This window comes from Anguilla rostrata, chromosome 2, assembly GCF_018555375.3.
Source record: "Anguilla rostrata isolate EN2019 chromosome 2, ASM1855537v3, whole genome shotgun sequence".
Lineage (NCBI taxonomy): Eukaryota > Metazoa > Chordata > Actinopteri > Anguilliformes > Anguillidae > Anguilla > Anguilla rostrata.
The window spans coordinates 21,304,796-21,330,658 of NC_057934.1; the positions used below are offsets into that span (position 1 = coordinate 21,304,796).

General features: G+C 43.6%; 1 protein-coding gene across 2 annotated transcripts in view; it reads right to left on the reverse strand.

Annotated features, from left to right (window-relative positions):
• The window catches only part of gpam (glycerol-3-phosphate acyltransferase, mitochondrial), a 32,081-nt gene extending 14,542 nt beyond the window's left edge, over positions 1–17,539 (reverse strand). Inside the window, exons 1-10 of one of the 2 annotated variants that reach the window (XM_064321161.1) lie at positions 17,303–17,539; positions 8,606–8,738; positions 7,217–7,336; positions 6,683–6,756; positions 5,717–5,830; positions 4,720–4,869; positions 4,493–4,592; positions 1,404–1,540; positions 581–680; positions 17–229 (exon numbers count right to left, since the gene is read on the reverse strand). In XM_064321161.1, the coding sequence (XP_064177231.1) occupies positions 17–229; positions 581–680; positions 1,404–1,540; positions 4,493–4,592; positions 4,720–4,869; positions 5,717–5,830; positions 6,683–6,756; positions 7,217–7,336; positions 8,606–8,704 (1,107 nt within the window). In that variant the 5' untranslated portion in view covers positions 8,705–8,738; positions 17,303–17,539. Of the gene's footprint in view, positions 1–16; positions 230–580; positions 681–1,403; positions 1,541–4,492; positions 4,593–4,719; positions 4,870–5,716; positions 5,831–6,682; positions 6,757–7,216; positions 7,337–8,605; positions 8,739–9,197; positions 10,152–17,302 lie in introns of those variants that run through there. The other variant, XM_064321162.1, reaches the window with a different exon arrangement.
• Positions 17,540–25,863: the final 8,324 nt, after the last annotated feature.

The window sequence follows — 25,863 nt, forward strand, 5'->3', positions numbered from 1 at the left end:
GGCGCACGTTCCGTACCAGCTGCTCGCTGTTGTAGTTCCCCTCGATGATGCGGTCGTAGGAGATGCCGATGGGGACGATGAGGACGTCGGGGATGGTGCTGCTGCAGAGCGAGTCCACCACGAAGGACAGCATGCCGGCCCGCGCCGGGGAGGGCTTCCCGCTCCGAGACCGCGTCCCCTCCAGGTACACCTCCAGGAACTGCTGCTGCCGGAGCAGCTCCTCTGTGTACTGAGAGGGAGAAAGGGTGGGGTACAGAGAGAGAGAGAGAGAGAGAGAGAGAGAGAGAGAGGGGGGAGAGAGAGAGAGAGAGGAGGAGAGAGAGAATGAGGGGGAGAAAGATAGAGAGAATGAGAGGGGGAGAAAGAGAGAGAGAGTGAGAGAGAGAGAGGGAGGGAGAGAGACAGAGAGAGAGAGGGAGAAAAATTGTAGGAAAGAAAAAGGGTAAATGGGTATGTGAGGTACAAAGAGAGATATAGAGGGAGAGATTGAGAAAGAGAAAGAGTAAGTGAGAAGAGAGATAAGTCGATACATACACACAGAGAAGCATATAAAGCATGTTTGCGTGTACACAGCACCTACCGCATGTATCAGAGATCTGTACAGCACATCCTTCTTGCCATCAGCAGGGTCGTCCAGCTTACGACGTATGAAGAAGCCCCCGAGTTTCCTTATCAATGTGCTGAAAAGACAAAGGAACGATTTGGACTCAGAAGTTGCAAGTTCAGGGCATTACTGCAGGCCAAGGTGCTTGAAAAGAGTTATTTCAGGAAATATTCAGCTGTTAAAACAGATTATGTCTGACCCATCCAAGCTGTGCGACCCATTTTGGGTGTGTGTGTCTGCAAAGTGACTAAGTAGCATCCAGTATCATACTGTACACGCCTTAAAAAAATAAATATATCTTGCCATGTAACTGAGTAATCTTCCAAAAATGAGGAACCACAGTTCCTCATGCCAAGTTAATCCCTACTGACATATCAGGTACCACAACATATGAAACCTAATGAGGACGACACAGAAAACTAAATTAAGTAAATGCAGTGTGGTCTGGTTCTAACCCAACCAATCAGGAACATTACAGTGTGGTCTGGCTCTCACCCAACCAATCAGGAACATTACAGTGTGGTCTGGCTCTCACACAACCAATCAGGAACATTACAGTGTGGTCTGGCTTTCATCCAACCAAACAGGAATATTACAATACGGACTGGCTCTGATCCAACCAATCAGGAATATTAGTATATGGTCTAGTCCACTTATATACGTACAGTTACATGGCGATAGCTCAGGAAATCTGTGCTCGACCGAAAGGTCAGTTTTTGTTCAATGAGCAGAAGACCACAGAACTCTCATCTAGTACATTTAAAAACTCATTATCTGATCCCGGCACAGGCACCCTCACCTGAAGATGGGGATGTTGAGGTTGTTGCCGGCAGCGATGTGTGGCGCTTTGATGTTGTGGCAGAAGAGGATGAATGTGATGAGCAGGTAGTCTATGTGGGATTTGTGCACGGGCAGGAAGACCAGGGGGGCATTGTGCTGAAAGAGAAGAAACGTTCCTCCATCACACTGTACGCTGAGTGTACAACCGTGCCAAACTGAACAACCAGGGACCACATCCTACTGTACTAGATTGCATTAGAGTGTACAGAAGTGTACCACCACTAATCACCCCCCAACTGTGCTATTAGACTGTACACAACTGCACCACCAGGGACCACACCCAACTGTACTATATTGCATTAGAGTGTACAGAAGTGCACCACCAATAATCACACCCAACTGTACAACACAAGACCAAGGTCCCTGCACCACCAGGGACCACACCCAACTGGACCCCCAGAACTGTACCTTTTTTTGGCCACATGTCCTCACGAACATTCAAAACGGAACGGGAAATCGTGGCACTTCAGTAACGGCACAGAATTCTGAACCACACCAAGCTCGGTATCTACCCGGCCTCCCCGGCAACAGGGCTGCGTTCGCCCGCCCTTGTAGAGGCGCAAGACGCTCGCAACTCAGAGCACAACGAGGCTCAGAGGAAGCCCGGAAAGCCAAAATGAGGACTCCCTATTCCCCAGCTAGCACGATTAGCATCCCTCCGCTGCTGTCGAGAGGGTAACGAAAGGCAGACAAAGCTGTCAGGGGTCCGGGGAGAATGAAGCTGACGCAACATCAGCGTCGTGTTTAAATCAAAGCGTTCGACGGCAGGGTTCCCCCGGCGTGATTAGACACCAGCACCAGATGCATTTTGCCCGGATTCCGGGCCCAGCAAGCAATGGCTACAAACCATTTAGGGAGAAATGTCCAGCAGTCTCGATGGGCGATGAAGTACAACCAAAAGAATAAGTGCGGGCGAAGAAGCTGTGGCTTGACGTCATACGATTCAGAGGAAACCGTACGACGCCATGCAGCAATGAGCGCAGACAGCGATCAAGACTGGGATTGAAAATTAGGAAAAAAATTTCACTTTCCTTATTTCACCGCTTTTTATCAGTTCTCCTAATTTATTGTGAAGCACTTTGTGTTGCGCTAAGACGTGTGAATTGATTGATTGATTGATTGATTTATTGAAAGGCAAAACATTTTTTTATGATTTAAAAACATTAATAATCAAATAGATCTGTCAACCGTTCTTTTAAAATTAAACTATAACTGATTTTTAGTAAGTCAAGGCAGCAGCCAGCAGCCAGACAGGGCTCTACTTGCTCTCCTCCTGCACATTCTATACTGGAGCAGGCTGGTTACATGCTATGCGCCGCAGTCTGTGCGCTGCCCTGGGGCAGCAGCTGTGGCTCAGGGCCCCTCGCCCCTGCAGAGAACAGCAGGAAACCCTGTTGGGCGCCGAGAGAACTCGGTTCAGAAGTTCAGGGGAACGGGATTGGCTGCGAAGCAGCTGCACGTAACGAACACGACAGCAATGGAGGCACTGAACTGGGCCGCACGGCTCTCCGGTGAACTGTCACTGCTTCACCCTGTAAGGAGCCTGTTACAAGTCAATAACGTACCTGCCAAACCATCAACACTTCACCCTGCTACAAGCCTGTTACAAGTTACAAATCAATAACGTACCTGTCAAACCATCAACACTTCACCCTGCTACAAGCCTGTTACAAGTTACAAATCAATAACGTACCTGTCAAACCATCAACACTTCACCCTGCTACAAGCCTGTTACAAGTTACAAATCAATAACATACCTGTCAGTCCATCAACACTTCACCCTGCTACAAGCCTGTTACAAGTTACAAATCAATAACGTACCTGTCAAACCATCAACACTTCACCCTGCTACAAGCCTGTTACAAGTTACAAATCAATAACATACCTATCAAACCATCAACACTTCACCCTGTTACAAGCCTGTTACAAGTTACAAATCAATAACATACCTGTCAAACCATCAACACTTCACCCTGTTACAAGCCTGTTACAAGCCTGTTACAAGTTACAAATCAATAACATACCTATCAAACCATCAACACTTCACCCTGCTACAAGCCTGTTACAAGTTACAAATCAATAACATACCTGTCAAACCATCAACACTTCACCCTGTTACAAGCCTGTTACAAGTTACAAATCAATAACATACCTATCAAACCATCAACACTTCACCCTGCTACAAGCCTGTTACAAGTTACAAATCAATAACATACCTGTCAAACCATCAACACTTCACCCTGTTACAAGCCTGCTACAAGTTACAAATCAATAACGTACCTATCAAACCATCAACACTTCACCCTGCTACAAGCCTGTTACAAGTTACAAATCAATAACGTACCTGTTAAACCATCAACACTTCACCCTGCTACAAGCCTGTTACAAGTTACAAATCAATAACGTACCTGTTAAACCATCAACACTTCACCCTGCTACAAGCCTGTTACAAGTTACAAATCAATAACGTACCTGTTAAACCATCAACATTTCACTCTGCTACAAGCCTGTTACAAGTTACAAATCAATAACGTACCTATCAAACCATCAACACTTCACCCTGCTACAAGCCTGTTACAAGTTACAAATCAATAACATACCTGTTAAACCATCAACACTTCACCCTGCTACAAGCCTGTTACAAGTTACAAATCAATAACGTACCTATCAAACCATCAACACTTCACCCTGCTGCAAGCCTGTTACAAGTTACAAATCAATAACGTACCTGTCAGTCCATCAACACTTCACCCTGCTGCAAGCCTGTTACAAGTTACAAATCAATAACGTACCTGTCAGTCCATCAAAACTTCACCCTGCTACAAGCCTGTAACAAGTTACAAATCAATAACGTACCTATCAAACCATCAACATTCCACCCCATTACAAGCTTGTTACAAGTCAATAAAGCACCTGACAATCAACACCTCACTCTGTCACAAGCCAATAATGTACCAAATGTACCTGGCAAACAGTCAACGTCACGCCATTACAAGCCTCTCACAAGAAAATAATGTACCGTCAACATTTCACCCTGGGGAGACTCACCTCTATGGCTGCCTTCTTCACCATCTCTAGCTGACCTTTGTGGATCTGGATGCTACAGAAGAAACCATTAAAAAGTTTCAGCAGCACCCATCCGGTCAACCTGAGAGAAGGGAGAAAACCGAGGTTCAACAACGGTGCCGAAACGTATACTTGGAACGAAGACAGGTTCTATTTTAAGTTGGCTCACACCCATTTGCAAGATGCAGATGCTGAGCTATGTGGGGTACCTGATGAACGCAGGGGATATATTGGCCACCATTTCCTGCAGGATCCCTCTGGCCTTTTGCCGCACTTTGCCGACAGCCTTTTGTTCCGCCCCCGACTCCATGGCAACCGGGTTGTCTCCTGAAGCAACCATCGTGGTGGCGCTCTCCACCCTGCACGTGCACGGAGAGGGGGCGGGGTTAGACCCGAGAGCTGCGGGGCTCAATCCCAGCCAAGGCCCTTTTTCCTCAGCCCGTGAACAATGAGTAAGGGCTGCTTCAACTGTGTAAACCTCTGGCCGGCACCAGTGAAATCTAAATCTACATCTAAAGTTACATGCTAGAGAATAAATAAGAGAAATGTATGTTTTTTTTTTTTTTTTTTAATTTGTATGTGAGATTCGCCCTGCATAAGAGTGTCTACCAAATTCGTAAATGTAATACAACCCTGGGAAAATTTGTACCACACACTGAGGTCTAACCCTTTCAGGGTGTTAAATGTCCTTGTTGCTTTTTTTAAAATTTAGTTTGACGAATGACTCACTCAGTTGTTTCTGTACAACTGAGAACAATACTGATGAGAAAAGGACTGAATGGAAACCGTGAACAGTGTCAACAGAGACAGGTGTTATTGTGAACGGTACTCATGGGGAATAGTGTTATTGTGAATAGTGCTGATGGGGAACTGCATTACTGGGAACCATACTTATGGGGACTAGTGTTTCTGTGAACAGTGCTGATGGGAAACAGTACTTACGGGGACTAGTGTTTCTGGTAACACTGCTAACAGAGACAGGTGTAATTGTGAACTGCACTAATGGGGACTAGTGTTTCTGTGAACAGTGTTAAAAGAGACAGGTGTTATTGTGAACCATACTTATGAGGACTAGTGTTTCTGTGAAGAGTGCTTATGGGAAACAGCGAATGTTTTACATGCTGGAAACCATACTTATGAGGACTAGTGTTTCTGTGAACAGTGCTTATGGGAAACAGCATTACCGGGAACCATGCTCTCTCCTACCTGCTGTTGTTGAGAACATTCTCCACCACATTCCTGGCAAACATGTCCTTTCGTACATCACGTTCCAGGACAAACAGCACATAGCTCAGCCGCCTAGCCAGCCAGCCCCGATGCCTGCGGTACAGAAATGCACAGTGTAAAACACACACACGCACACTCTCACACACTCATGCACACTCACACTCATACACACACTCACTCACAGTCACACCCATACCCACACTCACACTCACACTCACACTCATACACTCTTATGCTTACACACATGCTATCTGCTACCCGTCTAGTTCATGTAACTCAAACGGGATCAATACCATGCGCATCTGACTTATTCACCGATTTTGTGGATTTAATCACTAATTAAAATTTGACAATAACTTACTTTTCCATGATCAACGGCTGGATCTGAAAGCCAAGATCACGGGACCTGCACACAGTAATCCCCCAAAAGAATTCCTGGCTAATTTAAACCATGTAGGTTCTAATGTATTAGCTAATGTTTTGAGGGAAAGCCCTTCCCTGGGTATTACACTGGGAGATCAGTAACTGAAATGTGGGAATGTCCATATACGTCTCAATAGATCCACCGTGACCTCTCACGAGCCAAAAACAGGAGTAAGAATAACTGTACGTTTATCTCAGCAAACATTTGACTCCACGAGTCAACCCTAAAAACAGGAAGGGTTTTTACTGCGGTGGCTATAGAAGACAAAGCAGAGGTCAGTCACAGGATACAGGCGGGAGGGTGTCCCCTAACAAACACGCTCAATAATTCAGCCGCTTCAGGTTACCGGAGCTTCACACAGGTACAAGCACCAGGGAAGACTGCGGCCTGTTCGCTTGCTCAGATCCACACACACAAACACACACAAACATATAGACACGCAAGCACACACATACACTCGCACGTGTGGACCCTCTCACCGGCATGCACACACACACACACGCGCGCACGAAAACACCTACCTGGTGTGCGTTTCATTAATGTAAATCACGTTACGCAGGCCAAGGGAGGGGATGCTAGGGTTGAAGAGCCTTTCCTGCAACAACAGAAAAAAGTCAAGCCGTGAGGAGACTGTGTTCAGTAAGGAAGATGGCGTGGTCAGTACAGAAGAAAGCGTGTAAAATATCAAGGGGATCGTGTTCAGTATGGAAAAGAGCGTGTTAAGAATGCAGTGGAGTATGGTCATATGAATGCACGAGTCTGTCATTGAACTGTAATAAACATGCTCCAGTTATCAAATGTAATGAATTACCAATCTCAGTAAAACTCAGAGCAGAGATTTACTGCAGATTGAGCACCTGTGTGAGCATCTCTTTAAGCCAAGGCAAAACTGCACAGCCGTTTCCTCTTCAATCATATCAAGACAACCACTTTATTTCAGTAACAGTTTTACTTTGATGAAATTAATAGCATAATGAATTTTTGGGAAAGGGTTCAGGGTGCCTCCCCGTGTGATGCAACATGCCGATTGGCGGAGGAGTAGGGGTGGGAGTTACCTGACTCTGAGGCGTGCATGAGTGACAGCACCTGCCCACGAATGGCCGCTTCCTGTTCAGAAGGCCCTCCTTCCAGGTGGTAGCAACAGAGCGAAGGACATAAGGACTGGAGCTGCGATCCTGCTGGGCGCACGCGAGCATGCACGTACGCACGCACACACAGACATACACACACAAATTATGGCATTAGCTATTAAAAACAGCCAGCGCTGCAAGCTCGTGTGGGCGGATCAGTTTTTTAGTTTGGGGTCAAGATTACGGTTCATTCACGCCTTCAGAGAGAACCTGCTTCCGTTTCCACAGCTTCACTCGCGGGTGAGAAAGTCTATGTGCCCGCCTCCGAGAATCATAGCCAATGACGATGAAAACAGCTGCCGTCACAGTTGACACGCCCCTCATGGACCCTTGCTGAACATACATGTCAGCTGAAGCGGCACGGAACTTGCCAGAAATATCCCCACAGTCAGTCAGCATGGAACTCGCATTCCGGGAGAGATATGTCTTTACACAGCCGACTGAGATAAATGTGCACTACAGAAGAGAGGATTCTTTTCAGAGTATGAAAAAAAATCTGTGACTTTCCGTTTCAAGATAACGGAGTTAAGACAGGTTCCAATCTAGAAAGCCAATGGCAATCACAGTGTGCAAGCACACTGTGTATGTCAAAGCAAGGCCACAATGTGCGTCCTCATATTTCTCAAGGCCATTCATGGTGGTCCTCTCACAGTTCAAGCACACAAACTGACTGATTCAACCGGTATTGGGAAAAAGTTACATCTGCATTTACATTTAGGGGGGAAGGGGGAAACCAGTCCAGCAACCCTGGTCTCAACAACTCTCTTATCACAGGAAGCGCAACTGCTGCTACATTAGTGTTGTTTTTGCCACCAGTTTTATATTTAGTCACAGTCTTAGTCTTTTGACTAAAATGCATTTTAGTTTTATTCACATTTTAGTCATGCCTTCTTCATTAATTTTAGTCAAGACAAGAATGACTAAAATCATATTTATTTTAGTTTACGGAAATAACACAAGTATTTTAGTCACAGTTTAGCCCTACTTAATTTTTGTCACATGTAATTTCCAGCCTCCTGTAGTTAAATGTCTAGGTAATGACTGGTACTCACAGATTACCCAACTAATTTGGAAACAACCTATTATGACAGGAGCGTCTGCCCCTTTAACACAAGTGAACTCTGCTTCAAATGTACATACGGCATTGTCTGCCTGCAGTGTGTCGCTCTGTAACAAAGCAGCTTTACTTTTTAAAAAGACAATAAAGACATCAGCTATCATGTAAATCATGATAGCTAAGAGCATGCTACTAATAAATATGTAAAAATGACCATTTCCTCCAAGCGTATTCGTGATGATGATAAATGTACTTACGGAATCTTCCCCCGGGTGCTTCCATCGGTTGGCCCCCTGCTCGGAGCTGTTGGCCAGCAGAACGTTGTCCTGTGCTCCGAAGGACACCACAACCTCCATCCCTGCTTTTCTATATGACGCACCAGCAACGGACCTGAAAGCAAAATTAGAATTTCAGATTTCAGTGCAACCGAACAAAGACACTGTGGATCCAGAAAAAAATCAAACACGTCTGCAGTACAATCAGACCATTTCCACTCTAGGGTCAGAAGGCAGAAAGAGACCCTCAGTCGCATGTGCTTGCAGTAACTCGGTTGACAACAGAGACATGACTTAGAACTGCTTAGCTTTTGAAAACGGCTGTCAGCCAATTACTTGAGTTGTGTTTGTGTAGTATTAGTCTGAACCCATAACAGCCATGTATTTATTCCACTCATAATATCAAGACAAGATGAGATGCTTAGCTCATTCCTCACTAATTCCATCCAACCCTTCCAAACAATTAGTTATATTATGCTCAGGCAGTCAATTAATGAAGAGTCAGTGTGTCCCTCACTGGTCTTGGGACACAGTGAACTGAAATGAAATTAAAGTTACTGACAAAGTAACATACCAACATAAACTGATCAGATATAGTAGCCATATCTGTTCTTTTCTTCCCACGTTGTCACACCCGACTGAACCACTGAAAAGCCACGATGCTCAGAGCATTCTGAACTGACCAGAAGTCTTGATGTGCGCAACCCCAGAGAAACGTGGCATCCTCCTCATAATGAACAAGCTCATTCCTCCAAACTCGACAAAAGAAAAGCAAAACACGCTAGCAGCCAGAGACTGACATTTTTTCATCAGTTTCGGCATGGTTTACTCATTTCTTCCAAACTGGAAGGCCAAGCCATATTGTGTCTTGTCGTATAGTGTATGCGAGCATGCAGCCTTCTGCAAGGTGTCACGTGGCGCACGGTCTCCTCCAAAGCAGCTAGCCTCGGCTAGCATGCAGTCTCTTCAGGAGCAGCTAGCCTCGGCTAGCATGCAGTCTCTTCAGGAGCAGCTAACGTTGGCTAGTGTGCAGTTTCCTCCAAAGGTGGCTAGTGTCAGGCAGCGCACGGTCTCATCCGAAGCAGCTAGCCTCAGCTAGCATGCATTCTCTTCAGAAGCAGCTAGAATGCAGTCTCCTCCAAAGCGGCTAGTGTCACCTAGCACACAATGTCCTCCCAAGTGTCCAGCGTCCGGTAGCGGCCGGTCTCCTCTGAAGCAGGCGTTCCCCAGTGACTGTGGGGGAAGAGCACACTTCATGCAAGGCACCCACAGCCTGACTGCAGGCGGCCAGTGGGCAGAGGAAGCAGCTGCATGATGAAGTGAGACCGGCAGACTGAAACCCTCCCTTAGCCATGCCTCAGGAATCTATACGCCAGGATTCTCACCGCGCAATTGTTAGGCTTTGCCATTCATTATTTTTAGTCTCTAGTTTTCACTATTATATGAAGAATTTTATTTTTTAAAGCAATCTCATCTCCCATTCAAGTAATATTCTTATCATTATTATTATTATGCAATCTCTTTTGTCTCCCAGTCAGTTCTCCCTTGTGCTGCAGTACCACAGACAATGCAGGTCACATGACGCACAGATCTCTAATGCTGCTCCGGCCTGCTCAGTCACTCTGGGCAGACACACTGAAGGAAGTGACCTCTTTTTTTTCCTCCACACTCCTCCTAATGCTGTCGGTTAATTCCCTGACCTTTCTCTGCGCCAGGCGTCGTCTTCCGTTACGGGCAGTGCCCTGCAGTCTTGCAGCGCGCACACCGAGCCCTTTTCGGATCCCTCCCACCGCACCCCGGCCCCCACCTGACCATCCCCCCCCCTGTCCCCGTCACCCTGTGCGAGCAGCTGTTCAGTGCAAAACCTGCGTTCTGCGGGGCATGCAGACAGAGACGGGGGGGGGGGGATGGGCGCAGAATGAAGGATTAGCCAGTGAGGTGACGGAGCTGTAATCCGCAAATGTCGCCTGCGTAGCATTCCTGCTCTTAGCGAGAGGAATATTTATAGCGCCCGTTCCCTCTGCGTCGTGCCCACCCGACACCCGTTTCGACCGGGTTCAGGGTGACGTGAATAAAATTTGGGGGGCGATGTTGGCCAGATAACTTCTGAAGTTACTGAAGACCATGTCATAACTTCACAAGGCCAACATCAAGCACTCCATCATTAAACCTGACACTCCTGCCCTCCCCCAATTATATGATGTGAAAATGAAACTGTCTAGTACAGAAAATTGTACTGGGTTGCATTTCTCTTTATTCCTTCCTATCTCTCTCTGTCTTCAGCGTCTCTTGTGCCCCGCCCCCTGGTTGCCGGCTTCAAGAAGCTGCCACGTCCCTTCTTGCCACCTGGTCACTTCTGGACATTAAGCTGGAGGCGGGGCTTGATGACACAGGGATATTTACCCCTCCCGACGCAATGGCCTTGCAGACAGAAATGCTACGCATCGCTCCTGTGTTGCATAATGACGGACAAAAGCTCGCCTTCTAAAGGCAAAGCAGACCCCAGAAGTGACTGCCACCAAAATGACCTTCATCTAATAGTAATATGAGTCCACTGGGAAAAATATGGAAAACAAAGAGGCTGTGATGAACTGCTGCGTTCTGACAGTGGAGAAGTAATTTCTCACTGTAACACCTTCCTGCAGCTGAGTTTATCTTGGAGCATGAGGGTACCAGCGTGTGCTGAACAAGCATAAAGTCACACCGATTAACTTCCACACCTAGGGTTGGGTTCCAAATTGGAACCGGTTCTAAAATGGTCATCAGAACCGAGGAATTGATAGGCACCACGCCTTTTCGTTCCTGTGTTTATTTTGTTTTGCTGATTCAGTAAGAATCATCATTATTAAACTTTATTTATACAGGGTAGGGTGACTGAGCATGCATGCTCTTTTGCAGCAGTCCTACTATCAGCATACCATTCCTATTAACTTACAGCTGCTGAAGCATTTCATGATTCAAACAAAGAATGACAATTTGGAGCCGCCCGTTAATTAGCCTCTCTCTTCCTCACCATGTCTGTTTCCTGCATATAACTAGCTGCCATTACATCTGGAGGACGCTTTTATCCAAAGCAAAGTACAATAAGCCTTGAACACGTTAAGTCCCATTCACACGGTAAGCATAGGCTAGGTTAGAAAGTTATGAGAAGTCAAACTAGGAGACATGACGACAAGCTACACCACCAAGACAACGACACAAGAGCAATATAAGTGCTGGATGTAGATACAGGTGTAACATGAAAGTGCTAGAGGAACAAATTAGAAGGATACAAGTGATGAGAGCGGTCCTAGATTGGGCAGAGTAGCGATAGTTGGTCCAGGTACAGTCTGAAAATATGCGTCTTCAGACCACAACAGAAGATGGGCAAAGACAGAGTGGATCATAGGGGCGATTACAGCCGAGCTGTGCCGGCCCACCTGTATGCATTCCTCCTCCTTCTTGGCTTATCACCACTGTTCGCAATACCCCCCGCCCCCACCCCTCCACGATCAAGGCCTCTTCCACAGGGGGGGCCACAAATGCAATTCTGCATAGACCACCCCCCCCAGCTTAGGGGCGCCTGCGCGGCTCAGAGAACTAAATGCTCCGAAGCCCGCGCTTGTATCAGCCAAGCTGGCGGGACGCGGCCCAATGGAATGCAGGGAGAAGCCGCGACCAGCGAGGTGAAAAATGTGCAGCGGCAGCACCGCATTCATTTAGAACAATGCGCCGCGTTTGAAGGCGACGGCCGCGCCTCCAATGGCCGCCAGCGCCCGAGCCGGTTCGCCGCCATCAGGCGGTGCGTCACTGTGAGCCGACAACCTGTACTCTTTTCGGTAAGCCCTGACATATACAAAAATAAATACATCTGGAAACTGTGTGGCCTATTTTTCACAACAATGGCTGAATAACCAGTAAAATTACTACGACTCCTTGCTGGCTTACCCTTATAATGCTGTCAAGCAGTAGAACCATTTGTAACGACATTTACGCACGATAGAGATGCTATCTTCTCTACCTTCGGTAAACTGGCTGACAACAATGGCTTTCAATTCAAATGAAAAAAAAAAATGTTCACTTCACTATATTAAAATCTGCACAACATTTACTGCAAATCTATCTCCCCAATACAAAGAAAAAACAGGCTCATCTTCCAATCCGTTACACACATTGATAAAACCAAAACTACACTGTAAATGTGGGTGGGATCAGGGCCAGATTGGTTCATATGATAGGCCTAATTCGTATAACACAAGCAAAAGAACATTTCATAGCAGGAACTAACTTATTTGCCCTTCTAACAACTTTACCCAGAGCTCCTGCATCTTCCTTACAGTGTGATGACATGGACTGCACGCAATACACTAAGCGTGTGCCTCTCCCAGGAAAAGGAATTCAGTGTGGAATTCAAAGGCAAATAATCCTTTGGGTGAACCACGATTATCACAAGGTGAGAAGAGATGGCAATACACCCAAGAATGGTCCACACAGGCACGCACACGCGTACACACAAACACAAGCACACACAAACACACACACACCCCCACAGGCAGGTTCAATGTGGATATCGCATGTCTGAAGCTCCCCAAATGGGCGGGGCATCACCTGAGGAGCAGATGTCAACGGCAGAGCATCAGCCGTCGCAGGCAGAGTAGGTCACGGGGGTGGACGGTACAGAACGGACGAATCAGCTGCACTTAATCACCGGTCATTTTACTCAGCTGGGAGGAATCAAAATAGTGTCCAAAATAAATTCCTTGGATCGGATTTGCTGGCATCTCCAGCTTGGACCAATTGCAGCTGCCAAAGCCAGCCACCAGAGCTCCACTTTGCATCAGCTCCGTATGCTGAGCACAACATGATTTTTGTGCTAAATTACCAACAGTTTTGAGAGTTCTTATTTTTCAGCTGCCCGTGACAGGTAAATAGTGCAGAACTTGCGAAGTAGTCATAATACTTTTTCTATACATAATCTCCTGTTTTTGAATCCCAGAAATCATTATGCAAATGAAAAATGAAATATGTATCAAATGCAAAGACACTGACCGAATGCAACGGTTCATCAGCTGTGGTTTTCACTTACATGTCCAAATGTGAGATTTAATCCTGGGTATAAAGGTTTGTGTGCTGTTACCTCCTCACAACAACAAAAAGAAGCAGGCACATTATAACGATAATCATTATCATACCGTCAGCATAATTACTATTCAGCATGAGGTCGTGAAAAAAACTGGGCGTCTAAAAATATTGTGCAGCTTGGCTTGCTCGCTTCTTCCAAAGTCAGCAGCAAACAAGGTAACTAAGCAACTGAGAGAGAGAGAGAGAGAGAGAGAGAGAGGGAGAAAAATTGTAGGAAAGAAAAAGGGTAAATGGGTATGTGAGGTACAAAGAGAGATACAGAGGGAGAGAGATTGAGAAGGAGTAAGTGAGAAGAGAGAGATAAGCCGATACATACACACAGAGAGACTATATCCGCTAGTCTATGTTCATGAGAATTATGTATTTTGTCTCTTAAAGGTAATGCAAAATTTAACTCATTTTTGTTGCATTTCATGAATTGGCCACAGATTACCCAGGGCTTTACAGACTCCTTAGCCTGTCATAGCTAAGGAAATTAGGCATACTGACTGGAACATTATGAAACAAAGCAGGAAAATCAACACAGTCCAACTGTCATTTCTAAGACCAGCTTTGAATATTTTTTTTTTTGTTCGTGATCTTAGAAGACAACGTTGATAGTGAATAGAATTCTGAAGTTTTCCCTGTATGCTTTACAGCTTGCACACAATAACTCCATGCTGAACTAATACGTCCTCTGAGGGCACCCTAGATACATAAATTTCAAATGTTTCTGGGAAATGGAACAAGGAAACTATACAGTAAACTTAGGACTTAAGACAAGCATTACTGACACAGCAACTGCATTTTAACACCATCCACTCCCAATGAGATTTCAGCAACATAATTTTATCTGCTCCAAATGAGACCCCTGCAACATAATGTCCTCCATTCCCAATTCCTGCACCCCAATGCCCTTCATTTCTAATACGACCCCTGGAACATAAGGCTATCCACCCCCAAACACATACCTGCAACATAATGTCCTCCATTTACAATGAGACTCCTTCAGCCCAAAACCTTCCAGCCCCAATGTGTGTTGAGGAAAATATAGGGGTGGGAGGGGGGCTTTAACCATGCTAAATGTGTCTGGGGTCACTAAGCATCATGCTGCTTAATATGAATTTACTATTGTCTATTTCAGGGCGCAGACTGTTACTAACTGAATTTAGGTCACAGACTGCTACTGACTGCTAGACAATATGGTGTGGTATTGTCTGTAGCAATTATAATACGGTAGTGCAGCTAGTGCTTTGTGTAAAAGAATGGAGCACATTATTTTTTCAGGTCCTCATGAGAAGCTTTGCAGTTGTTTTTGACCAATTTTATTTTTCATCACACATCCATAATCCATAAAGTCTAAATACAACAATGAATGCATGCAGTGAACATGACATAAAACTGTCCAATCAGTTGTACTCATAAGACCTGAAAGGATATATTTGTGAAATTTAACTCTATTCTGTGAAAATTATGTAATCTCACATTTTCAGTTCTGATGAATAGCAGAGGCCTACAGACTAGATGACCTGGGTAATGTGCATAAACTGTTTTACACTTAATTCATACATATATACATTACTGTAGTTATGCTAATGCTAATAGTTTTTGATAAACAGTTAAACAGTTAATGAGTAATAGTTTCACATGAAGATTAAAAGAAACAAAAATCAAATCTTATTTAAAACGGGTACACACACAGAGACAGGCAGCATCAATATTTAAATACACCTCATGGTGAGCCTGAATTGATTACAGACCAGGTCAGTCACGTGCAAGAGGCATGTATTACAACTGGCTTCTGCTCATAATTATTTGACCAGATAGAACTTTTGCTGTATTATTATTATTATTATTATTATTATTATTATTATTTGCAGTTCAATCGCACGGGTGTAAATGCACACTGAGCTTATTGCACCAGCTAAACTGCTGAAACAGCGCAGTATTGCAAAAATTGCATCACCTGTCATACACACGTGCAGCTTTAATACTAAGACGAAAAAACAGTAAAATGAAGAAGTGTTCATGCAAAGTGCTTGCTGCAGTGGGTATACGCAAATAGTGTTACTTCCGCAACTAATTGCGTGTGCTGGTTTTGTAGCTGCTTTGCAATATTCCAAACTTACCTAAATCACATTTAACGTTACTGCTCATATGCTGCGTGGTACTGAAATTATACGAAGGAGTTCGGCTACAGCTGTCTGTAGTTGTGTTTTACACAAGACATCTAAATAACCATTTAAAATTTTTATTTTCATGTTCACTGTATTCACGCATACTGACTGAACACACTAAAATGTCAATATCAACAGTAATGGATCTTTTCCCCAGATCTGAATGATCAAATCAGGACTCTACACAAACATTTGAAAATTGTAGGCGTACACAAATGAATCACAATTAGTAGACGTGCTCCTACATTATTTTCTCAGTTAATACCAATTTTCATGAGCACATGCCCCTAAAATGGGAATGTTGTCAGAGTCCTGACAAAACGGATTTTCCTCGAAAGAAATCACGTTATCTGGCTGGCTGTCAGACACAACTGTCTGTTCAAATTTCTGGTGCTTGCCTCGCAGTAATGCGCTAGCTTGCGGAGTTAAGCCGTCTCACAAGCGGCCCAAATTTAGCAGACAACAATGCAAAGCCAGGCTTGACAGATGGAGCAGTTGTAACGTTAGTAGATTAGCTACGATGAAGTCACCAAGATAAGTCTGGCCAAATAGATGAACCGCGTCTTTTCAAGAATACTAGCTAGCTAGTAGTAGTAATGCTTGCAAAACAAACTGCACATCGTCTTATAGTTTTAGTCACCTCTGACGCTTAATGAACGCAAACTGGTTCCTGATTAGCCGGAGCTGAGTCGCTACCTACGCTCACTGGTTCGATACTGAAGGCTAGTACATTCTCGAGTCCGACGGCTTTTTGTTCGTTGAGTTGGCTAGCATGCTAAGTGCACTTGCTGACGTTAATTCACATTTCTTAGCCAGTAGCGAGCTAACGTACATTGTTGCAGTTGCATTTGTTGTTTTAACTGCAAAAACATGACAGCTTGTTAGGCATAACCAGAATAAACAAACGAATTGATAATGCTAATTGAATAACAGATGTAGTGTATAAACGTAGCTAGCCATGTCGTTTGGTGTCGATTGCAGGTTATTTTGCAGCCTTGTCAAGGGCAGCGTTTCTGTTAATGTGCAATTCGATAGCCAACTAGCTTGCTAGAATGCCTAGTTCGGCAAGCAAGTTCATATGTACTAGACAGGTAACTTAACGTCAGCATTTAACGATATGTTGCTAGCTTGTTGTCTATCGTTACATGAATTCAGTTCACGATTAACGGTGCCAAACTAACATATCATTTTATTACAACTTTATCAGAGTTGTCACCTTGATCTGTTGGTACATGCACATCGGTTCTGACTAGGGTGTGTGTCAAAGCACGCGGAAGGGCCACTGCCGTCTAACCTCCAGCTAGCTATAAACTGACGGACACGTTTTTATGAATTCAGATTATTAGCTGGGCACATTACACAACTACTACTTAAATGTTACTTTACGAGTTAAAATCCTTACCTTTGTGAAAACGTCTGGTTGCACCATGTCTGATGAATTTACAGAGGATGTCACCGGTTTTCGTCCTTGAAGACACAGTATGCTGCTCGCTAGCTCACACAGCTAACAACAATTCAACATCAGCACTGCCGCAGCAGCTCTACACCGCATGCTTTCACTGACGTCCGCGTCGCTGCAATTTACCAACGCCCGACGGCGCTGTTTCATTTGGTGACTGTGGTTCCTGCATGCAATTTCATTGCCTTTATTTCGGCACCTTCCTTCGTCTGCTCGAAGCTTTGCGTATGCATTTACCTATTTGTTATTTTAAAAAAATCTAAACTGCCCAATCACTATTTCTGTTCCTCTCTCGGCCTGCCAAGCACAGTGCCGCCTGGACTAGTGGTGCTTTCGTGGCCAGTTACCAGAGACCGTTGTCCCCAGTATTTCTTTGTTCAGGCGACTGGAACCACATGATCTGCGAAAGGAAACCATGATGCTTGCCAGACCGTGTACAAAAAAGGTGTCAGATGTGAAGACTCACAAAAGAGACTGAAGTGATCAGTATTCAGTACACTTTCATTGCTTAAACTGAAGTAACCCTCTTCACACACACACATATGCACCTCACACATACACACAGAGGACCAGTGTATTTTCATATAATCATTACATTATCCACCTGGGCATTAGGTGTGTGTGTGTGTGATTATACTTACTCACAGTATGTATCAATGTCATTCTTGTTGCTTTATTTGTTCTTGCCGTTTGCAGAGACAAAGAATGTGGTGAAATCAAAACAACACAATCTTGAAATTAATCCTTATATCAACACGATCACACATTATACAACACATATACAAATACAGTGAAAACGCACATACAGTTAAAAGCAAATCATGTAAAAAAACAAATCTGCATAAAGGGTGTCACATTTAGATGCTTGGTGCATACCTTAGACCTCAGACAAAAAGAAGTGGCTGATGGCATGTTGTTCTTCCCTTCAACAGAATTTTATATATAGAACTCATTTATCACAATGACTACGTTGTTCAGTAATCTGCCATAAGCACATGACCAAATTAGCAAATGCAGCAAAATAAAACAGTAATTTTAATTAATTGAATGAGTGAATACAGAACTTTGGGAGAATCTGTTTATTAGTGAGGGAACCCTATCAAAGGGTCTGAACTGCATCCTTTTTTGACCACACAAGTCCCCCCCCCCCCCCCCCAATTTCCAAGAAGTGTCACACACATCTTTGTTGGGGGTATGTGGTTGGCAGAGTTGAGAAGCCCTTTGCAGCAAGTTTTCACAGTGCATCACCAAACAGCAGGTTTCCTAGACCTAGACAGCCACTCTAACCCAGTGTTATACATTTGGTAATGTATTTTATTCAAACTTGGAGTACACAAGTGCAGTGCTGCCAAATCCCATACAAAGGCACATTGTGCAAAAACTGTTTTATTTGTTAAGGTATGCATTCCATCTTGTTTGTATTTTGTGCAGACACTCACATGTCCCTAAACCACTGCAACCAATGCTAAAATCTTGCATAAGCATCAGATGTTATAAAAAAGTTATTTATTACATTTTCTATTTGTTCAGCTGTTGCTCCTAACCCTTACATTACCTATGCTCATGGCAATTATTCAGCAGTAAATGAAAGTAACTCAGGTTAAATAAATTTCTGAAGGGCTCAAAAAGAGCCATGTCACAGATGGGGATTCTGGGTGGAATCTTACGATAATTAATCATGAATGAAGAATCATGAATCATCATGAATCTAGCTTCATGTCTAGCTAGACCAATTTATTTCCATGAATTCTGTTTGACATACAAAGGACTTCAGTCTGCCCCAAGTGGTCAAAGTAAAAATAGCTGGGTTTTGGTTACACTGCATCAGTGGTACTATGAAACTCCAGGGATGCACTTTGCCAATAAAACAGTGATCTGTGACATCTGATTAATAATGGTGCTAATATATTGGTGGTGCCAGAAAATTCTCAGCTGTAGCATGATTAAATACACTCTGATTGGCTGATGAGAATGCTGGTGAAACTAACAGTGCTAGGCAAGGACAGTCCATACTGGAACATCAGCACAGAGAAATCTTAGACTGGAAACAGTAACAGCCCAGCAGACTGCTCTACTCACCATTAAATAATGTACGAATATATTTCAAGCAGGGGTTCAAATCGTGACAAATACCTGAATACGGATTCTTCTAAACAGCAGCCTTAAAATATCTGTATAAATGACCCATGAACATTCAGCCAGATGTTAATGCACAGGTTATGGAGTAATAGATGTATAATAGTCCATGTAGTCGACTTGTTTGAGATGTCTGCTCTCCAATGCCCACCTGTCAGTGAGGGCATGTTTCATCAAAGTAATTATGTTCTCTAAATTCATTATTATTCTTCTTATTATTATTATTATTTTATTTATGATGTACCCCTGCTCCTTCACACAAATAGCCTGCACCTCCAAACAGTAAATCATGTGGCTGCAACTGTTGGATGGTTTACAGTTGTGTTCCCATTATCAGACCCCCAAAGGACAACAGACTGAGTTTACAGTGCTGACAGGGAGTCAGCAGGGTTTGATAAAAACACAGTGCCACAGTGATGGCAGTTCCTAAAAATTCTACTAGATCAGCATTATGCAAACCTTAAGTGGGTGTCTTTGATGGTGTTGTACAGTGGGCGCTGACTAAAGAACACCATTCAAAAGTGAACAGTTATGAGTCAGCAGCCAACTACAAAGGTTACCTCGGTGTGATAGGCTTACAGAAATAGTGCAAGCAGGATCAATAATGTTTTGTTATGATTGTTTCTTACTTTGATGACTTGGGTTTTTCCTTCGATTCTTGAGTATATAGGGGGAAAAGTGGAATGATTCAAGGAGACTCCTCAGTATGGTCTCCTGCGTGTCATTTACGTGTAGCCATGGCACTACATACACATTTTGCAACATTGTGTATTGCCAGTATTCACTTTAACCTGGCATTTGTCTTTGAGTCTTTCTACTGCACACCTAGCCGTTTTAAGCTCCTTACATACACTTAGAACTCAGATTATCAGCACCCCTTAGTCACTCACCTATGCACTAATGCCATAGCAAGATACACAATTGTATCTATACAGGCTACACAAACCAGAGGCATCTCTGCATAACAGTCTGTATTGAGGCACACTACTAGCAGATCATTTGCAGTCTCTTTCTGTGTAAAACTGTTAGTATAGAGGAATGGTTAAAACATTATTTTGGTGTCAGACAACCGAGATATCATTAAATTAATCCTGTTGCAGTACTGCCGGGTAAGGCTACATTTGTTCCTTCGCCACTCAAATACTTTGCTACACTGTTTGGTGTATCTGAGGGGTTTCTTACTCAACTCAGTATATAAAGCATGAAGACATGGTGAAGAGGTTTAGCTGTTGTTCAACCAAATATTATACTGGGCAAGACACGTGATCTTAGCAACTTTGACCGCAGTATGATTGCTAGTGCCACACATGGTCGTTCCAGCATCCAGCAGCTGCCCACACACTGTGTGATAAACAAAGAAATGAGACAAACAATCCTGTGAGTGGCAGTTTGGTGGGTGAGAATCGCAAAAGCTCAAATAACAGTTGTTTACAACAGTGGTGTGCAGAAGGCCATCTCTGAACGTACTGAATGTTGAACCTTGAAGCAAGTGGGCTACAGCAGCAGCTAAGAACAGGAAGATGAGGCCACAATGGGTAAGTGATCACCAAAATCAGACAACAGAAGATTAGAAAAACGTTGCCTTGTCTGATGGTAGGGTCAAAATTCTGCATAAATAGCATGACTCCATGGATCCATCCTGCTAGGTGTCAATGATGCAAGCTGGTGGTCATGGTGTTATGGCAAGGGAAATGTTTTTTTGCCGCACATTAGGGCCTTTAACATCATCTGAATGTCATAGCATACCTAAGCATGGTTGCTGACCATTGGCATCCCTTTATGGCCACAGTGTGCCCTTTTTCTAATGGAGTCACATTATCTCAGGCTGGTTCCGCAAGCATGACAGTGATTTCAGTTTGCTCCATTGGCCTGCCCAGTCCCCAGATTTCAGTCCAACAGAGCACCTTTCGGATGCGGTAGTATGAGAAGTTTGCAACGTGCGTGTGTGGCTGAAAAATCAGCAGGAACTGCATAATGCTGTTTCCACCACCTTATTGAATCAATGCTGAAAATAATTCAGGATGTTCTGGGGGCAAAAGGGAGTCCTATCCTCGTCTAGAAAAATGAACCTAATAAAGTGGCCACTGAGTGTATATCATCATTCAAGATTGCAAGTTATAAAACATGGCTACAGCTAAAAAGAAAAACATTGTAACAGCTGAAATATAATTATGCCCTCAAATAAGTGTACGCACTAATGGACCAATTCACTTCACCCCCTACAAATATACTCTTTTGTAGTAATCTTGTTACAGGTCACAGACTCAATTCCCAAGTGGGACACTGCCATTGTGTAGTTAAACCTGCATTGCTCCAGTATATATCTAGCTGTATAAATGGATACAAAGTAAAAGTTACGTAAAAAGTTGTGTAAGTCGCTTTGGATAAGAGTGTCTGCTAAATCCTGTAATGTAATGTAATTTTGGATTTTTAGGTTAAAAGTATTTACCACTATTGCCTTCTGTTGCTGGAAACAGCTGTAGGGTTCACAAAGGTTTGTTGGTCATGCACCTCAAGATTCCTCTTGCGGAAGACAAACATTTCAATAATTAAATTGGGTTAATTTTTTATGACTTTCACAATATTGTGCATTTTATAGAGGCTTAGATTGCACATTGAGGAACACTTCTTTAGTAACGTTCACACATTTTATTGATTTCCCAATATGTCAACTCAACATAAATTCTTAATTCTGTCCCAGTTGACTTCTGGAACAGCTCAGAACCTCTGAACTGTATATTAGAAATCCAGTGTTAAATTATGATTATATAAAAATAAATGCGCAAATATGATAAATCAAGAAAATAAAAATAGCCAGAATTGTTATTCTTTATCTCATTGGCCTACACACTAAAATCCTTATAGTTAAATTAACTCTTAGAGAGTACATATGGTACCTATTGGATGAACACTGGCCATTTTCCTGTGTTTTGTGATGTACTTCTTTTTTATTTGAGACATATTGCAAACATGAATACATGCATTCACACTGTGTGAACAAGTTCTCTTGACACATGGACATGGGTCCTATACGCTAAATGCCTTCCACCAGACTGACCTTTATGATGCAGATTCCACCAGTTTTGTTTGCTGTCACTACAAGGCAGGGGTGGACAACTCCAGTCCTAGAAATTCAGTCTGCATGCTTATTTTTGTTCCAACCAGTTACCATTTTAGTTTTCTGACTGCTCTATACCCTATTCTGGCTTGTGGCTATACTTGAGCACAGTGAAATCTTTAGGATACGCTTGCAGTCTGTGGCTGTAGCTGGGGCTTTTATTTCAAATGTCAGATCAAGACATGATTAAGTAAATGAAATATTTAAGAGGAGAAGTTGGCACTATATCCTGAAATGGATCAGCCCTTGTTGTGCACCGTTTCTATAAGAATTCCATGTTTGTTTAATTAGGTAAGGACCTCTCCTCAGGCACAGTGAATTAACATCTAAGACATGTGATTGGTTAAGAAACTGGAGCTTTTTTATTTTCTAGAAATGGTTGTCATCAGGAACAGTTCTTCATAATAGTGTTTGTGTGGATTTGCATGGATATATTGAGTCAAAGGTAAAAAAAAAAATGAAGCTAAAAAATTTGAACGAGCATTATTATCAATCATCGTGTTCGTTTTGAGCACCTCCCACAGAGATCATCACCTCTTACACGATAAATTTGAATGACCTTTATTATCAATCATCATGTTTGTTTGGAGCACCTCCCACAGAGATCATCACCTCTGACACGATAAGACCGAATGCGTAGCCAAAAGCACCGTGCTCAGATAAAGTACGGGGGGGAGCGCAGGCTCTTAGGACACGCACCCCCTCTGTGGACAATACCCACCTCTCACTCACTGTGGCACAGCGGGGATGGGGGTGTAACTGAATCTCTGTGAATTTTGTGAGATTAAGAATCTCAGCCAGTCCCACAGGCTGAGGTGGGGACAGGGGGGAGGATCAGAGGTGTGGGGGCTTGAATTCTGCCGTCACGGCTTTATCGAAGCGTCAGTCTTGGTTCGTAGGCAGCCATACCTGCTGTTTCCTGCCCTTGTCACTTCCTCATACAGGAGAAGATCCTCCTTTATCTCTAATTCAGTCCCTTCACCCTGTCTGCTCATCTCAGTTTCCATGTGGAGATATCCATCTAGGTGTCTGTACTCTCTGAACCTTTACTGAAAGACAACTCTGAATGAACCAGCTGTGAGTTTGGTGTTTAATGCCAAAATGGAAAATGATCCAGAAGTTAATTTTCCAGTTTGAAGTCTGTGTGTGTGTGTGTGTGTGTGTGTGTGCGTGTGTGAAAGAGAGAAAGAGAGAGAGAGGGAGAGAGAGTGTGTGTGTGTGTCTGTGTGTGAGAGAGAGATCCATCTGTGTGTCTCCACTCACTTAACCATCACCGAAAGACCTCTCTGATCATGACAGCCTTGTTTTTAATGTCAAAATAGATAATTACCCAGAAGTTTGTATGTGCATGCATATGTGCATCCTCCCCCTGGGTGATAACATCCATTTCACTCAGAGCTCCTCAGCACATAATTAGCTTAAAGAAAAGTCAGCGACCTGTACCAGTTACTGAATACAACTGCACGGAGACCAGCCAGCCTTACACCAGGATTACCACCTCAGTTCATCCCTCCCCTACCAATGAAGTAAATCATTTTGCACAAAACACTTGGAAAGTGGTGCCTTTGGTTTAGTATGATTCCGAAACAGTTCATTAATTAACAAAATCATCTTACTGGACTGAGACTGTCAGCAAGTGTATCGAAACAACTAGAGAGAGCAGGGAAAACTTTGTGGAGAAAGCAGAATAAATATTCTGGAAGGCAGTGAAAATCTTGAAACTCTGATCTTAGATTTTTGCACCGTTGTGTCCAGTAACCTAAAACATCTCATGTAAAAACAAGAGCAACTACATGCAATAGAACAACATAGGCAGTAGCATAACGGGAATTAGGAACAAAGGTAATAATAATAATAATAATTAAAAAAAAAAAAATAATAATAATAATAATAATAATAATCCATCCATCCATTCATTATCTATACCCGCTTATCTTGAGCAGGATCGCGGAGCCTATCCCAGTGTGCACATGGGCGAGATCAGGAATACACCCTGGACAGGCCACCAATCAATCGCAGGGCACACACACCATTCACTCACACACTCATACCTATGGGCAATTTTAGATTCTCCAATTAGCCTACCTGCATGTCTTTGGACTGTGGAAGGAAACCGGAGTATCCGGAGGAAACCCACGGAGACACGGGGAGAACACACAAACTCCACACAGAAAGACCTCAAGCCAAGATTCGAACCCACAACCTTCTTGCTGTGAACCGACAGTGCTACCCACTGCACCACCGTGCCGCCAATAATAATAATAATAATGACTTGTATTTTTATAGTGCTTTTCTCACTCTAAAAGCGCTTCACAGTGATGAGGAGGAAACTCTCCTCAACTGCAACCGATGTGTAGTACTCACCTGGGTAATGCGCGGCAGCCATTTTGCGTCCGAATGATCAACACATCAGCTGAGGTGGAGAGGGAAAGAATGAATTTTAGCCAATTAAACTAGTGACGATTAAGTGACAGGCTAAGAGAGCCAGGCTAGAAATTTAGCCAGGCTAACGGGGAACCCCCTACTCACTGCGATAACTGTTGTGTCAGGACCTCAGACTAATGTCTCATTCAATGGACAGTTGGTTTAGTATGATTCAAGGGTGATAGAACCCAGCCACGATGCACAAAAATAAAGATTTCTCATTCCAACCAATATTGGAATAATACAGAGAAAACCAAAATGAAATAAGTTAATAAATACTTCTTATACTATAACTGTAAACTGAGGTTTCCGAGGCCTTGAAGAATGCTTACATCACATAAAAGTTTGGGAAAGAATGTCTTTCCGCTCTTTAATTCGCTCAGAGGTGGCTTCTTGATGAGGGCCAGCCAGGACTCTTCATATATGTTTGTAATGGCTGCTCTGGACTACAATATGTTTTTTTCACTTTCAACCCATAAAGCAGACCAGGTTCTTTGGGGTTTTTTTTTTTAACAGGCCGTATTGTGGGGCATAGTCCTTTTCTATCTTGGCCTTTAGGTGCACTGAGGATGGCAAAGGTAACATAAAACCAGATTCCTAATCCATTTTATCATGGCCGTCCTCAATGGTTAAAGAAATCTCTTTGTCCTCATCTTCTACTGTGATGAGATGAATACCTGGTCCGGGGACTGCATTAAATTGGCCGTACCTTTTGAAAGGTGGACAAAGGCAAGCTTAATGACATGCACTGAACTTACTTAACCACCCCATTGGTTGTGAAGTCCTGGGTGGGTGGGAATGGGCTGCAATAGCAGTTTAAACCCTG